The sequence below is a fragment of the Phyllopteryx taeniolatus genome, chromosome 20, assembly GCF_024500385.1.
Source record: "Phyllopteryx taeniolatus isolate TA_2022b chromosome 20, UOR_Ptae_1.2, whole genome shotgun sequence".
Lineage (NCBI taxonomy): Eukaryota > Metazoa > Chordata > Actinopteri > Syngnathiformes > Syngnathidae > Phyllopteryx > Phyllopteryx taeniolatus.
The window spans coordinates 5,079,316-5,095,708 of record NC_084521.1 but is presented as its reverse complement, the minus strand read 5'-3'; the positions used below and the strand labels follow the sequence as shown (position 1 = coordinate 5,095,708).

The 16,393-nt window shown below is 41.4% G+C and overlaps 1 protein-coding gene across 1 annotated transcript; it reads right to left on the bottom strand.

Annotated features, from left to right (window-relative positions):
* Positions 1-591: 591 nt before the first annotated feature.
* On the bottom strand, positions 592-12,994 carry crhb (corticotropin releasing hormone b). The gene is made up of 3 exons (XM_061758811.1): positions 12,976-12,994; positions 1,716-1,841; positions 592-1,543 (listed from the first exon to the last, which is right to left on the bottom strand). Exon 3 carries the CDS (start codon positions 1,519-1,521, stop codon positions 997-999), a length of 525 nt encoding a protein of 174 aa, XP_061614795.1. The 5' UTR covers positions 1,522-1,543; positions 1,716-1,841; positions 12,976-12,994; the 3' UTR covers positions 592-996.
* Positions 12,995-16,393: the final 3,399 nt, after the last annotated feature.

The window sequence follows — 16,393 nt, the reverse complement described above, 5'->3', positions numbered from 1 at the left end:
ATGTTTGCACATGGGCGATTCTTTCATGATCATTACCCAGCTAGATAGCAGGATTGTGCCTTTATTTCCACATCGGAATGTGAAATTTTGTGCCTGAAGTGTGGACTTTCAGCTTCTATTCAAGACATTTTACAATATGACGTATATCATATAGGAATTAGAGCCATTTTATGCAGTTTCACCAACATTTTTTCTCTGTATTTACCAGCAAATATGTGGATATGTTAGTGACGTTAAAGTCATTTTTTTAAATGGATTTTTATGATTATTAGCCAGACAGAGAGATTTTGCCTATATTCCATGTGAGAATTTCCAAAGATCCAATTTTCAGCCTTTTTTTGGACTTTGACCGTCACTTTAGTACTATTTATTCCTCAGCAAGTCCATATTTAGCTTTGAATATCTGGAAGTATTTGTGATATAGAAGTCATTTTAAGTTGGATATTTGTTGTATGATTATTATCCAGACAGATATATTTGGTCTTTATTCCACATTCGAATTATCAGTATGATTTAAGTGTAGTCTGAAAGATGATCGTATTGGAATTACAGCCTTTTTAATACACGGGGCTCAAAAGTATTCAGACAAAATGACTTGACCTTCACTTTATTACTGGATTATCATATTTACCATCAAATATCTGAGAATATTAGTAACATTTAAGTCTTTTTAAGGGGATTGTTACAATAGCATGTACAGATTTCCACAGAGAAATGTAAAACCGTTCTTTGAGTGTAGTTGTTTTTTTTTTTTTATTATTAGAAAATATATGTCTATACACACGATATTCTCCTGCACATGACTGCTTGCACATCAGTTTATTAACAAACAAAAATGTCATATGTACATAAAAAGCAACTTTTTTTCTGGGATACAAAGTTTTTTTTTCCACATCATTTTAACATCCAGTTTGAGCTGTAAATCATAGCGAGATAAAAGCAGCAATAAATAAAGAAATACAGTTTTTTAAGTGTGAATTTAAGGGTCTTTGGTCTTCACTTCCCGAAGAGCTCCATCATTCTTCTGTTGTTCTGGGCTTGCTGGGCCAGCTGCTCCGCCTTGGACATCTCCATCATCTCCCGCAGCAGGTGGAAGGTGAGGTCCAGGGATATGGGCGGGTCCTCGGACCGGCGTCCCCGCTCCACCGAGTCCCCCTCGTCGCCATTCTTGAAGCCGCCTCGAACGTTGCCCACTTTGCCTTGCAAAATCCGCCGAGTCAACTGGAGCTGCAGCGCCCGGTTCAAGAGCCCACCGGCTGCCAGGGGGTACATGGACGAAGGGGGGAAAGAGTTTGAGTCGCCGTTGCCCAGCCGGATGAAGTACTCCTCCCCGAGGCGCTCCAGGATGGGACCCGAGGGCGACCTGTGTTGCTGTTGTTGCTGCTCCAATTGCTGGACGTTCGGGCTTTGCGCAGCCGGGAGGCGCGGGGCTCCAGCGGGGCTCTCAATAGCCCGACATTCGCGGCGCGGGAGGAAGGCAACGAGCAGAATCACCGTGGTAGCAAGTAAATTGAGCTTCATGTCAGGACGTGGACACAAAAATCTGCAGGGAAAAGGGGAACAAAGTCGTTTCGGTTGCTGCGTCATGCGCATTTACGCACCGTTTTACGCATCGCTTTTTCGGGAAACTTGTTGCAGTTAATTCATCGAAGTGTTCATCTTGTGTCATTTCAAATACACTAATGATTTTAAACAAGGCTCATTTCTCGCCATACCTTCACTGTGTAGAGGAGACCCAATGCGGTGGTTGGTTGTTGGTTGCCGCGTATGCTTGGCGCGATGCCCCGCCGTCCTCCTTTTTTCCCCCCACGAATACAGTTGTGTGGTGACAGTGGTGGTTACTTTAAAGTGAGAAAGATGTGTTGAGTGGACTTGTATATATAGTGCGCGTCTCGCTAAACGTGTCGGGGCGCATTGAGTCTGCGCGGTTCTCGCCGTGGCTGCATCGTCAATGGACGCCCCTTCCCCTCTCCCCCTCCATCCCGCTCACCATCCCCGACAAAGTGCTTTAGTTTAGACGGGATGACTCATATGAGTGTGTGTGTGTGTGTGTGTGTCTCTTTTCCGATAATAAACCTATAGCTACCACACCTGCTGTCATTTTCCCACAAAACGGAGAAAAAAAAAAAAAAAAGTCTATTTTTAGCCCATCTAGAAAAATAATTATTGCCCACTGTGTGTTTGCTATTGTGCTGACGGGTTTTTCGAGACACGAGCTGTTTTTTGCGTTGACTTGAATTGGTGCAGCAACACATGAAGACAGACAATATCACAATACTCTCAGACATATAGTCTTTATCTTGTGAGAAAAATGACTCATATTACTGCAGGTTACTGAGTCATAGTGGTTGTGGAGCTAGTCTTCTTCCTTTGTCTCTGCATGACTGTATTGTAAGGCCCCCTGGTGACCAAACTAGACAACACCAGGAGGTGCAGCACAATGAATTGATTTGAATTAAATCAAAATGCACACACACTACAATTCTTTACATTCTATTTAACTGTTATTTCTCTTTGTTTTTATAAATTACCATATTACAGAGTGCTATTTTCGTAATTAAAAAAACTTTCCCCAAATTCTTTTTTTTTTTTTTTTTTTTGGGAGGGGAAGGAGTGGAACATATTATTGCCATTCCCATTCATTCAAATGGGAAAGGGTTATTTGAGATACAACAGTGTTGAATTACAAGCGTGGTGACAGAACAAATTAAACCTGTTTCTCAAGGTACAATTTTTTTGGGGTTCAACAGCGAGGCTTCCTCCTCAGGTGACGTTTTACTCATCAAATGTAACCACCACTAGTGATGTTTGACTCCATTTCACCAATCAAACGACAACCAGGCAGAGTGAATCATTTATGTGAAGAATGGCGGGAAAAAACGGAAGCTACAAGCAGCTGCAAAGGCCTCACAGTCATTCCATTTTTACATTTCAGACTATGAAAAACAACAGCTTTATCATGTGTTGTTGTCTGCCCAAATGTGGAAATTTGTGCCCACTTCTAACTTGAGAAACACCTTGCAGTAAGTTGCAGATGTTTTTTTGCATATAATGTTTCTGTAAGACACGATGTATGTGTTGTTGTTATTATTTTTTTTTTTTGGGGGGGGGGGGGGGACTACTTTTTCCTGAGTCATATGACAATTTTTAGCTACGTACTCTACCAACCTCTGGTCTCTTCTCTTTGAGTAGCAAACCTTGCTTGTTGCCATTCTCCTTTAGCCAAGCAAGTCCCAAGTCCTAAAATTGGCGACTTAATTCCGACTCGAGTCAAGTCATGTGACTGGAGTGCACCCACCTCTGGTTATTAGCCTATTCTACCCGACAACGTGCGAAAAACACCTGAGAAATAAACTTATTGGAGCTCACGTAATTATCTAAATATAGTGGTGCCTTCGGAAATGTGACTTACGTTTTTTCCAGATACAAGCCGTCGTTCCGACGATTTTTTGCTTTATCTCACGAGCGCAAAGTTGAGGCTTCGAGCTGTTTATTGCCACTCTCAGTTGAAGTTTACTTTAAGTCCACTAGCTTAATGCTAACAAATAGTGGGGGATAACATTGACGGGCTATCGCTAACGCTGAATAGCATCTATGATGTGGTGTTACAACCTTTTAAGCAACGGATATCTTACAGATACTGTATTTGTGAGACAATAAAGAAATATTCACAGTCATATTCTTTATCCTGTGAAAAGAGCGACTAATATTAGTGCTATATTTAGGAGCTGAGACCTAGCAACTGAGACTTCCATGTACAGTATATCCATCTGTCTGTCTTATACTGCCCCCAGGTGGCCAAGGCGGGCACTCCAGAAGGAGCAGCGCAATGGCCATTAAATTGATGCAGTGTGACAAAAGCACAAATTATTTTGAATTCGTTTTAATTATGTCATTACTGTATGTTTTTATAAAGTACATGGCCCCACTTCATTGAAACAGCACTCGTTCCGTGCCAAGCCACACTGCAGGCCCATTATTAAACCTCTCCTGTGTAGGTGTACCTAATGTTCTGCCCGTCGCAGTGATGTCCCTAATACTTGACCCGCGCCGTGTTGCACTTAATGAATGAATCCGCATCTGCATCCAAGTCAGGAAGGGATGGGGGAGATGCAACGTTGATTCATTGCCGCACGTATATACGCGCGTCACTGGCCTCTCGGGCTCCACGCCTCCCAGCGAGGGCCCCGCGCCAGATCACACTCTCAAGATGGAACGCTCCATCCCGGATGAGACAAGTCATTAGAATCCCAACCCGAGTGATGAAGATAATAAAAAATAAAAAAAATCGCTGTTTTCACACTTAAAGTGCAAAGCAATCAAGGGGAGCAATCACCCACGTTGGAGGAATCACTTAACTTTCTGTTCTCCTGTTAATGCTGACACTTTTTTTTTTTTTTTTTTTTGCACACTGCATATTTGTCACAATGAAGTTAAGCACATCCCCGTGATCCTCTGCTGTACTTCCATTCCGGCAGGCTGCAGGGGGATATTAGATTCCAGACTGATATTAGAAGGCGGGGATCAATCGGCCAATCAGGGTAGATTGGTAGTGGAAATGGCGTCCAGGTAATGTGCTTCCTGCTGGAGTGACTTGTAATGTGAATGCAGGGGGCGAGGCTATGTTATGTTTTTGCAAAACTCTGCCTGGTTTTGCTGTTTTTCCTGATAGGAGAAGAGATGTGAATGATATGGGAGATTGTTGTCACATGTAGGACACAGCCAGTACTTGCCAGAAATCACTGTAGGTTCTTGAATGTTGCTTTGCAGACTCCCTGACTCTGAAGCCCCTTCAACATTGCTTAAAGCCTCATCGCAGCCTCCCTGATCAGTTTTCTTGTATTTTAATCACGGCCCAGACTTGTGAAGAGAACGGGAGATTGCCTTCACATATAGGACACAGATGGCACTTTCCAGAATCCACTTCAACCCCTTTAATGTAGCTGTAGGCCTTCTCGCCCGCCTACCCTGCACCCCAGATAGATGAAGAATACAGGAGATTGTTGTCACATGTAGGACACTGCAGCACCTTTAATCTTGCATCTCCGCCCTGACCAGTTTTCTTCTCCTCTTTGTTCTTCAGTTTTCAGGGAGGGACATCCCATTCTCTCTGACATCCATCAATCACTGCAGAATAGTGATGGAACTGGCAACCGAGTGAAGGCTTCCTGCTGTAGCATCTCGTGATGTGGCCTCAGGGCGGCGAGGCGTCAGCTCCCATCAGCAGGAACACGTCGGTTGACACAAATAGAAAACACCTCGTGGTCAACGCATGTCGCCTCCTTTGCAAATCACTCCCGTCGGCAGCGGAAGAGATTATTCGGCTTAAACGTTGTTTCCTTGATTAGAGCCACGGTTAGATAAATGCGATGAGGGGAATTGTTGGATGTTGACCAGGTGTTTGGAGACCATTTTCTCCATATTCTCCATGGCAACTGATCGACTGCGTGCCTTTCTAATGGCAAGGAAGGCCACATCGCTTCCCTAAATAATTTGAGCGTCCTTGTTTTAATCAGTGAGGTCGCGCCGGCCTTTTGAAAACTTGTTGCTCAAACCTTTCTTGCCGCCCGCTTCGCTGACTTTTTCGCTTTGCGACATCCTCTATAAAAAACACCTCGCCCACCAGGCGAGAGTTTTGACCTTTCGCGTTTAGGCTAGCCAGGCGAACAGAAGTGACATTTCATGTTTTTTACGACACAAAACTGAGCAAAACAACCTGCTTTGTTTGTAATGTTCAATAATAGACTAAGTAGTCAAAAGTGGTACCGTTTGGAAAAAAATACAACTCAAAAGTCTTGGTGGTGGCAAAGAAGAAAAGTGTGATAACCAGAGAACACCAGTTTCAACCATGGACATGACATTTGGTCGACATGTCTATCATGACAGGATGTACGAAAAAGTCACAAGGAACCGTGCCGTTTTGGTTAAAAATATCCATTTTGGGGCATATTCCAAGCTTATTTGCCTTCGCCATCTAATATGGGTGGCACAGGGTGTTCACTTTTTGTCATTTGGAAGATTAGTCACTTAAAACATTGCCTGTACAGTATGGAAGTCCACCAGCATCAGGAAACATCGTTGTGGATCAGCTCGTTAATAATGCCGTATGAACCCTACTAGCGCTTTATTATAAAGTGTCTGTTTTAAGTATTCGACGCCTTATGAAACGAGCTCCGATGCAGCTCCGCCCTCGTGGCTCTTTGTCTATATTATAAGCTTCTATACATTTAGTGTGTACTGCATAGTTTACACCCCCTGTTTAAATTGCACTTTCAAGTGAGAAATTGTAAGCAAAATATGAATTTGTCGCTCAGGTTTCTATTTGTGACTCACCGCATTAATCCTTTTGGTTCCCGTTTAGGCTTTTAAAAGTGGTCACAACTGCAGTTTCATTTAGATAAACCCGTTTTTTATATAACATATTTTTGGGGGACATTATTCACTGTATAACAGTGTGTCTTTATGTGTTTTATTTGTTTGTATATATGTACATAAAGGCGACTCGAGGAAAACCTGCATTTGGACAATATTGGGTTTAAATGATCATAAGGATTAAGGCTATTTGAGAAAAAACTACATTTAGACAAAAATGGGATTAAGTTAAGGTAATGAAAAATGACTTCTTAAAGGAAAGCAGCATTTTGGACAATACTGGGATTAAAGAAATAGGAGAAAGGCTAGTCGAAGAAAAGCTATATTTGGACTATATTGGATTTTATCTTACAACAGTGTGAAGCCGACTGCATGCTTTTCGGAACCTGATTCAGCATGATTCGGAGGCTATTAATCGAAGGTGAAATTGTTTAAATATTGTTGCTACATTGGTCTAAAGTGGAATTTCTGGGATACATTTCAGGTACATCGCCCAAACTAATGGACTCAATTTTTCCATATCGCCGGCACCTGCTTTTCTCGCACCTCATGCACTTTGCTTTTATGATGTAAATCGGAGATACGGGACGTGTGAGTGTGCAGGTTGGCCGGCGGGCCATTAGTCTTATTGTCTGCATTTGAAAAATGGAGGAGTTTACGCCGATAAAAGCTTGACGTTGCGCCTCGGAGCTTGATTTGCTGTCATTAGGTAATGCTGCGTGTCAGTGATTGGCTCCATCAGGAAGAGAGTGAGTGTCAGTCGGATGAATGAGGGCTGCTAAAGAGAAACTAATTGGGACGTCAAGACTGAGTCAAAAATTCCCAGCCAGTGCGATGATTTGAGCAAAATAAATAAAATAAAATATAAAAAATACTTGCTTTAGCCCGACGGCACGGTGACTGACTGGTTAGAGCGTCTGGCTCACAGTTCTGAGGACTGGGGTTCAAATCCCGGGCCCGCCTGTGTGGAGTTTGCGTGTTCTCCCCGTGCCTGCGTGGGTTTTCTCCGGGCACTCCGATTTCCTCCCACATCCCAAACACATGCATGGTAGGTTAATTGATGACTCTAAATTGCCCGTAGGTGTGAATGTGTGTGCGAATGGTTGTTTGTTTCTATGTGCCCTGCGATTGGCTGGCAACCAGTTCTGGGTTTACCCTGCCTCCTGCCCGATGATAGCTGGGATAGGCTCCAGCACGCCCGCGACCCTAGTGAGGAGAAGCGGCTCAGAAAATGGTTGGATGGATGCTTTAGCACGTGTCTAAATGTACAAACATTTGGAATTTTTACAAATATTTTTCCATGAATTTTGATTCCGACGTACGAGACCCCATTTTCTTCGACTTGCCTTTGCCCGGATATAATTTTGTTGTCGCTTGTGATTGGCTGAAATGTCATTACAGTTACGGGTTATTCTTATTGTTGCTTTAGCCTAGCTTGAACGTAAACTACTTTGTCCACTGACTATGATTTCCTGTTTTCCTTGACTTGCCTTGTTTGCTATTGTGCCTTTTCCAGATATGACTTTCTTCTGGTTTGTGATTGGCCGAAATGCCATTGCGGTTAGGGGTGAAAGCGCCACCTGTTGTTCTGGCATGCACTTGACAGCCTGTGAAAGTTTTTTCATTTGAACTAATGCCATTCTTAGCCGTAGGGTAGCAAAAAAACAAATGTCTACGTAATAACCCATGTTTCATTTAATTCAAGTTGCCACAAATCCAGCGGGTAATTCCTTTTGATTTCAGACGTGCCTTTTTCCCTTTGAGTTTTACTGACCTTAAAAGATATTGTTTTCACGTCCCACTCATTTCACGTCACCGTCACCGAGGCAGGGATGCTAAAATGCCGTCGTTCCAGTCACCTCGGCAGCGGCGCCCATCTTAGCGGGGGACACAAAGGGGCCGAAACGTGTAAGAAGCCATTGTCAAGCCAATGAGCGACAACTGTTGGAAGACTGCGGGCGGCGAGGCCTCCGCATTCTCAACGTCGGCCGAGCATGTAACCTTTTTTACACCCCAGCAGTCACAGCGAGTTACGGTTCCGCGCGAGGACAAACCGGCCTGCGTGATAAATAGGAGGGGGGGAAACACACTGGGGTCAGTTCACAAGGCGCTTGTTATTTCCAGTGACCTTTTTTACTATTTTCATTTCATAAGAAGGGATGGTCTCCTTTTTGAAATGTGCGCTAGTCTTTTTTTTTTTGTTTTTTTTTTTTTTAGAGCCAACATAATGGATCATAAAAGAGGGGATGCAAGTCAGTGAAGATGCTTTCCAGAAAGCCGATGTGATATTTCCTAATGAGGGAAAACCTTGTTTGTGAAGCGAGCAGAAGAATACGCTTGCATGTAGGGGAAAAAAAGGCTCATTAGAACAAGTGTGACCCTTTTTTTTTTTAAACTCAACGAGACCCGGCCAAATGCAAAATGACACAGCAGACAGCAACACTCTGGAAATATCGGAGACCACGAGAAGATGATAAGACGCAACAATGTGCAACCAGTTTTTTTTCTTTTTCTTTTGCATAATGTTGTCATTTAATCTGTTTAGCAGCAGTATTTCCTCCTTTGGACCGTCACAGACCGACGACGCCATCTTCCCAATCTTCGCCACATGCGGACATCTAAAAAATATGATCATCTTTGTCGGGTTTAAGCTCGGAATGCGACGTACAAGGTTTTCAGACTAACACGGCAGCGTCTGTTGTCTCATGTATATATGAGTCGCGGTGGTAAACATATAATTGTTTACAGGCAAAAACAACGTTGAGCCACATGCTGCTTCACCCAGACATTATTCTCCGCCCGGTAGAATTCCCTTGTCGTTATCCGACGCGCTCTCGGACTTACTGACTTACTAATTACTATTCTTGTGATTTAATTGCTCAGCTCACCGGGCTGTGTGTGAAATCAGGTGGGCTTCCCCTGACCCCTCCGCAGCCCCCTTAGAGCTTCTTGACGTGCCGGGGCGTAAATTACATGTCACGCTTATGTAAACATTATAATTAGACCAGGGATTTGGAGTCCTCGCTGGGCCGTGAAGTCATCGTCGGTTCCCGCCTTTGCGTCCTACTTACGCAACAATGCATGCTTGATGCACACACACATTTAGGACATATATATATATATATAATTTCTTATATATAAATATATGAGGTCTTATGCTGCAACTCCAAGTCTTAGGGTGGTTGTTTTTGATGGGTAGCAGTGAACCCAATTGGTAAATATCCGCCGGTGGTTCACGCACTTCGAAAGGATGCATCTGTTATCTGTTGCGAATCGTCGGTGCCGGCGCCGTCCACTCCTGCCGTCTGTCACTCTGCATCACTCTACTTGTGTCAATGGGAGCTTGAGGCTGGGGTGGGGGGGGGGGGAGTCTTAAAAAGCCGAGAATCAAGCATAGTGTCTGACTTGTTAGGGTTGGAGAACGAAGGGATCAGGTTGGAAAAATCCCCCAAATTTCTGAGTCGATTGTGATTTTGCCATGTTTGTGGATAGATTCTGCAATTTTTGTGAAGTTACTGTGTCAGGCTTTATGGAGCGACTCAGCCATGTTTGTTTTACATTTGTATTTGTATTATTTTTTGAAATAACTCTTGGTTAGCTTGTGAATTGTAAAGCGCACATTTTCATTGGCCAATTGACAGCCAGCGAGGTGTCCACTAATACAAAAGAGAATCTTTCCAAACCACATTAAAATGTAAAAAATCAAATCAAATCAAATACATAATGTTCTCGAATAGAACCCAGGCTTCATAAAAGTTTTTTTCTTTGTTGATGTCATCCACACATTAGACATTGTGGTCTGTAGTCTCACTTTTCTGGGCATGCCGCCATCAGTTTGTTTTATTTTGACTTTCACAAGTTGGCGTGAAGTGATGTTTTACGATCGGGGTTTAATGGCTCTTTATGTAACACTTGATTTGCTTATTATAACTGTTTACACCAAGAAGGATGGTTCACTTCAGGTACTCAGTTTGCATTTTGTGTCTATTCTTAAAAGTTCTATTTTGTGGATTGAATTAAGTTGCAAATTGAAGGTTGTTTATCTTTCACAATTGTTCTCGTCGACATACAGTTCCAAAACGTACGTGAGCGAGCTGTATCATTTCCACCTCTCTACGGACGCCCTCGCTACCTGAAAAGCGGACACGGTTCCCGCTTTGAAAGTCGGAAGGTGGCGAAAATGTGCTTTCCATGCTGAGATCCTAAATTCCACATGAAGGTCCACTGACGTGGGTCTCTTTTCATGTCTCAAGGATGCCGCGTTTGGGCTCTCTGTGCGTAACATATAAGATATTCCCACTTTGTTGTATGAAAGTCACAGCAGCACACTCGTGAATGTCAATATTTGACCCTATAGATGAAGTAGTGTGTCCATTAAAGATCATGGTGCCTCATTGCTAATGCACGTTGTCCAGTGTGCTAGGGCCCTACTTTTTCTTTTATTGCCACGCGAGTGAAGTTCATATTTGAAATGCTAATTGCCGTGTTTGGCGCTTCAGTTTCGAATAAATGAAAAAAAGAAATAGAAACTTAATGTAGTTTTGTTAATTTTGTTGTTGTTGTTGTTTTACCTCATTTGATATTGCGTTATTTTGTTAGTTCAAAAACACCTTTCCACTATTTGAATGCTTCTTTCTGCATATCTTGATTGTTGAGTGCTACCTCCAACGTTTGTGGCGTTACTACATCATTTTTTTATTCCGCCATGTTCCCAACAAGTCGACTTTCAGACAATTTCCTACTAAATTGACACAAAGCCGTTCGCTACCCGTACGCCGGAGTTCAATACATTGAAAGTCAAGAAGTGGAGTGACTTTGACTTGAGAAGGCCTCCAGGTGTTTGTGTATTCTCCACCTGAGACGTTGCTGGTGAAACTCGTCTGAGGAGTTGTTTCACTCGAACTTCGGGGGTTGAGGTGGTGAGTGGGGAGGGTTTTAATCTCCATATCAAAGTCATTATAGCGACGCTCCAGGGCTTCGTATACAATCCATATTATTTATAGCTCGGGATCATCCCTCCGGGGATCATACGGGGCGCTCAGCGACTGTCAAACGGGCTCGGCGAGGACACTTGGGTGAATGTGGCGCGTTTTTTTGCTACGGTTGCATCACGCCAGGCTAAAGGGTACGTGACCGCCATTTAATCAGCCCATTGATCAGGTGGGCGAAGCAAACTGGATGACAGGAGTCGCTTTGGGTTGGATTCACACTGCAATGCACAATTTTACGATTCATAACTGCTCAATGTAAAAATAAATTCCATCCATCCATCCATCTTCTGAGCCGCTTCTCCTCACAAGGGTCGCGAGGGCGTGCTGGAGCCTATCCCAGCTATCATCGGGCAGGAGGCGGGGTACACCCTCAACTGGTTGCCAGCCAATCGCAGGGCACATACAAACAAACAACCATTCGCACTCACATTCACACCTACGGGCAATTTAGAGTTGTCAATTTACCCTACCACGCATGTTTTTGGGATGTGGGAGGAAACCGGAGAGCCAGGAGAAAACCCAAGCAGGCACGGGGAGAACATGCAAACACCCGGTCCTCAGAACTGTGAGGCAGATGCTCTAACCAGTCGTCCACCGTGCCGCATTAAAAATAAGTTAAGTGCCATATTAAAAACACTAATTCAAAATGCTTTCAAAGGTAAATATGCACATGCAGCCAACTGCGTTTGCCGTTTGTGTCCACTGATCCAGTTCTCGGGACAATTTAGTTGGATTTTGCACACAAAGTCATCTGTAATTATTGGAAAGCTGACATTTTTCAGAGGTCCCTTGAAAATGTTTCACTGGCTAATGGGAAAAAAAAGTCTAATAATAATACAGTAAATGAAAAAAAATGGTGAATACAAATTTTGAATAATACCAAATGTCATAAAACTAAAATACCAATAACTATATTCAAAAGTAAGATAACATTAGACACACAGGATTTTTTTACACAATGTAGTAAGAATGCATACGAAATATATATTTTTGTATTTTATTAAATTTTTACAAGTTCACTAAAATAAAGAATTAATAGATTAAAGTGCCATAACTAAATTAAAAAGTATTGAAGTAACTCACGCTTGGTCAATTTATTTCTTATAATTGTGACACTTTTTGGAGAATCACTTGAAAAAGCGTTTTTTTTTATAATAAGAGAAGTAACTGAAATAAAATAAAATGAAAAATGTACAGAAAAACAGTATACTAAAAAAGAATACATGAATAACATTTTGAATCAAAATAATCTGAAATACCACTGAAAATAACAATAAACAAAAATAAGTAAAATATAAAATTAACTAAAGTAAAAGTAATTAAAAACATAACTGAAAATATATTTAAAAGTCAAAATTAAAAATAAAATGCAATTAAAATGTTTTTTGTGCGTGTGTTTTTAGTAAAACAGAAAATATGACTCAAGTAAAAAATAACTAACATAAAAAATAGAAAAATAAGAAGCGAAAATTTATTTTTGAAAAAAATGTAAGTAAAATAACTAAAAATAAAATAAATAAATACATTTAAAAAGTAAGAATACAATTAAAATGTTACAAAAATATCACTCAAATAAATCCATCCATCCATTTTCTAAGCTGCTTATCCTCACCAGGGTCGCGAGAGTGCTGGAGCCTATCCCAGCTATCATCGGGCAGGAGGCGGGGTACACCCTCAAATGGTTGCCAGCCAATCGCAGCACTCAAATAAAAAACAAATAATTCAATAAATGACTATCAATAAAGTGAAAATTAAAATAATTCCCATAACTATATGAGTATTTTGGTGGTAACATTTTACGTCCAGTCCAAGCCCATCATTCAATTCCCTTACTAAATAATGCTGAGAAGACATTTATATGTTTAGAACTACACTGAATAAAATAATTGACCCCATTGTTCATTCTTCCACCCTGTGTCTAACAAGCCCTCTCCTGGGAGGAATTAGTGTCTGTCCGCATTCATTAGACACAGTATCAGTCTAATTATGCGCCGATGTGCACTTGGAGGGCTAATTAAGGAAGGATCAATAAGGACCCTGGCCGCCCCTCACGTAGGGTGGCCCCCCACGCTCGAGCCTTCCTCATTAATGGGGAGGCTTCAAAGGGGATTTCTCAGGCGCTACCTGAGGGCTAAATGGATATGTGCTAACGTGTGTGTGCGCACCGTTCACCTCCGTGCCAATAAAAACACAGAGGACAGGCTTTGTCAATATTTGCTTTTATTATCCGCCGCTAAATAGCCTCGCTCCGAGCTGGTCCGCTTTGTCTCTTCCGCATCCATATTTGGTCTTACATGGCCACCTTCTGCCAAAATGGCAATTTTTAGCAGATCGATAAAGGCTTCTCCGACCCGAGCCGAGCCGAGCCGAGCTGAACTCAAGCCGGCAGGAAGCGGCCAATGTAATCACGAAAAGTGCCTAAGCCCGAGCAGCTGGGTGAATATTATTTGTTGTGCATGAGCAATTTAGAGGTGACTTGGACAAATGCAATCCTCCCTCCTTGCCTCCCTCCCACAGGCATCATGCAAGTGGAAATGTGATTGGTAACACACTTTTGTTCGCTATGCAGCCAGCGAATCATTTAAAGCAGTGGTTCTCAAAGTGGGGTACGGGTACCACTAATGGTACATGGGCTCCCTCTAGTGGTACGCAAATGAATCACTGAATTAAATGTTCAAACTGTGAATCATGTTACGGTGGCTTCAACTTTGTTTTGAATCCGGTGAAGTGCATTTATTAAATACAGCTCAGTTGTTTTTACCTTCCAGAGTATGTTCCAGAGAAAAACGGCTCATTTGTGCGCAACCATCAAAGACGTAGGAATGGATTTGAAAAGTTTATCACACTTACAATGTGAAATTAACTTTCGTAGTTAATCGTCGCAAGTGAGACGTGCCCACCGCTGCAACGCTGTTTGTAGGCGAGCATTTCATTTGTTTTATTCTGATGAAATAAATCCAATAAAAGTAATTGAATCACAATACTGTGCTTATGACTGAAAGTTTGCGCAAATCATGTGGTGTCTGCCCGTTCACAGGAGAAACCCTCGCAATCTGACACATTTGAAGCGCTCCTACGAGTAAAAAAAAAAAAAAAAAAAAGCCTCTCAACTTTGTAAAAGGCCGATTGAAGGTGTATCATTGCTGTCAAAAAGCTTTGATTCTTACCAAGAGCTCGGTGAAGAGGATCAAAGACACTTTGGGGAGAAAAACCTGTGTGAGGATTTCCATTTGATGAAAAGCTTCAATACGTCATGGAGGAAAAAGTGAACAAGTGACGTGTGCCCTGTGTTCTTCTATAAAAGAAACCCTGTGGAAAAGTAATCCTGTTTGCTGCCTTAATCCCTGCATCCAAAAGTCAGCAAAATGGGAAAAAAAGAAGACATGCGGCAGAAGGGGAATGGGGACGGCAGCCATTTTGACTTTATATAAAGTCCTCCGAGGGCCATTTTAGAATAACATCAGCCTCAAAGGTTTTGCCTTTTCTTTAGGATTGATCTTCTTTTATTTCAAAAATACAGATTTCCTAGCTGCGCTTGGCTTTGTCATGTGTGATAACAACTTGAGAGAAAATATACCCTGAGATTTACATTAAGATTTGCATCACTATTGTTAGCCGCTAATCACATTACATTAGTGGTTAACTTGTTTTTACGCTTTTATGACAGTCACAAATGTTAAAATGCTACTTCAAACATCGGACGTATTTCTATTTCCTCTGTATCTGCCTTCCAGACGTCATACCACCACGTCATCGGGGACCTAAGGGGTCTTTTTAAATCCCACCAGGGACTTTGGGCCACCAATTATCCGCCGACCACTCCCTGGTGACCTTATCTACGCGCCTGTCAAGCGCGTTACCATTCAGGCGGCGCGCTACGGCCAACCGCCACCCCACCAAATAATAACATCAATGTGCTCCTTATCAGACACCCACATCCTCTGTCAAATTAGTGCAGAAAAGGACCAAAATAACAGCCCTCAACTGATGGCACGTGTATTTTTATACATATACACATCAGTGGGTTTAATCTCAGTGGAAACACTGACATTAATCCTATTACAAAGTTTACCAAAGCAACTTTTATGAGCCACAGAAGAAAACGACATTAAAGGTATAGGAACTGTTTTGGACAGTGGTTCTCAAACTTTTTACACAATGTATAACCTCAAAAAACTATCAATATTAATCTCCTGTTGCATAGTTAGCACTAAAGTGTTCATCAAAAACGAGACAGCGGTTTTATTCCTAAATAGTATATTTAATATTATTGTAAGGCACTGTACCATTGCGCACAATTTGAACATTAACACTGCGCTTAAATATTGGAAAATAAGAAAATGCTATTTTGATACCATAAAATGTATTGCACATAAACAGGTAAAAATAAAAAAATGTACCAGAATAAATCTTTCAAAACAAGCAGATTAAATGCAAATGTATTGAACTTAAAATACAACTGAACTGTACTCAGGCACTGATTCTTTTGCATACCACTTGAGGGAATCTGTGTGACAGACTTTGAGAATCACTGTTAAAAGCCATTCATCATGATGAAAACATAACAAAAAATGGTTAAATAAACCAATAAAAATATTATAAAAATTGTGATAATTAATGGAATACTGGAGCTAATGAAATAATTTAAACATATTATTTTAAAAATAATTTTTTTATTAATAACTGATCGTATACTTTAAGACATTATTTCTAAAATTGTTTTTTTTTTAAATCTCCCTTTGTAATTGCTCTTTATCGAAATATATGCAGTGATATTACATTACTACATTATAGACAACTTACATTTTTGTTTTTATATTTAATATTTTGCTGTAGTAATTGTTTATTATGTAAATATAATCACAGGGTGATTATACTAAGGTGAATGCATTTTTTTAGTATAACCTAATCCACTATTTTAAAATTAATAGGTTTTTTTCATTTAATTAATTGACGTAGCAAACTGTATGCGATGTACTGGGGTAAAACATATATTGTGACATAACATGGGGAAATGTCTCCCCCTTGTG

Excerpts from the sequence above, each read along its gene's own strand:
- crhb (XM_061758811.1), bottom strand. The coding sequence starts at position 1,521 with ATGAAGCTCAATTTACTTGCTACCACGGTGATTCTGCTCGTTGCCTTC.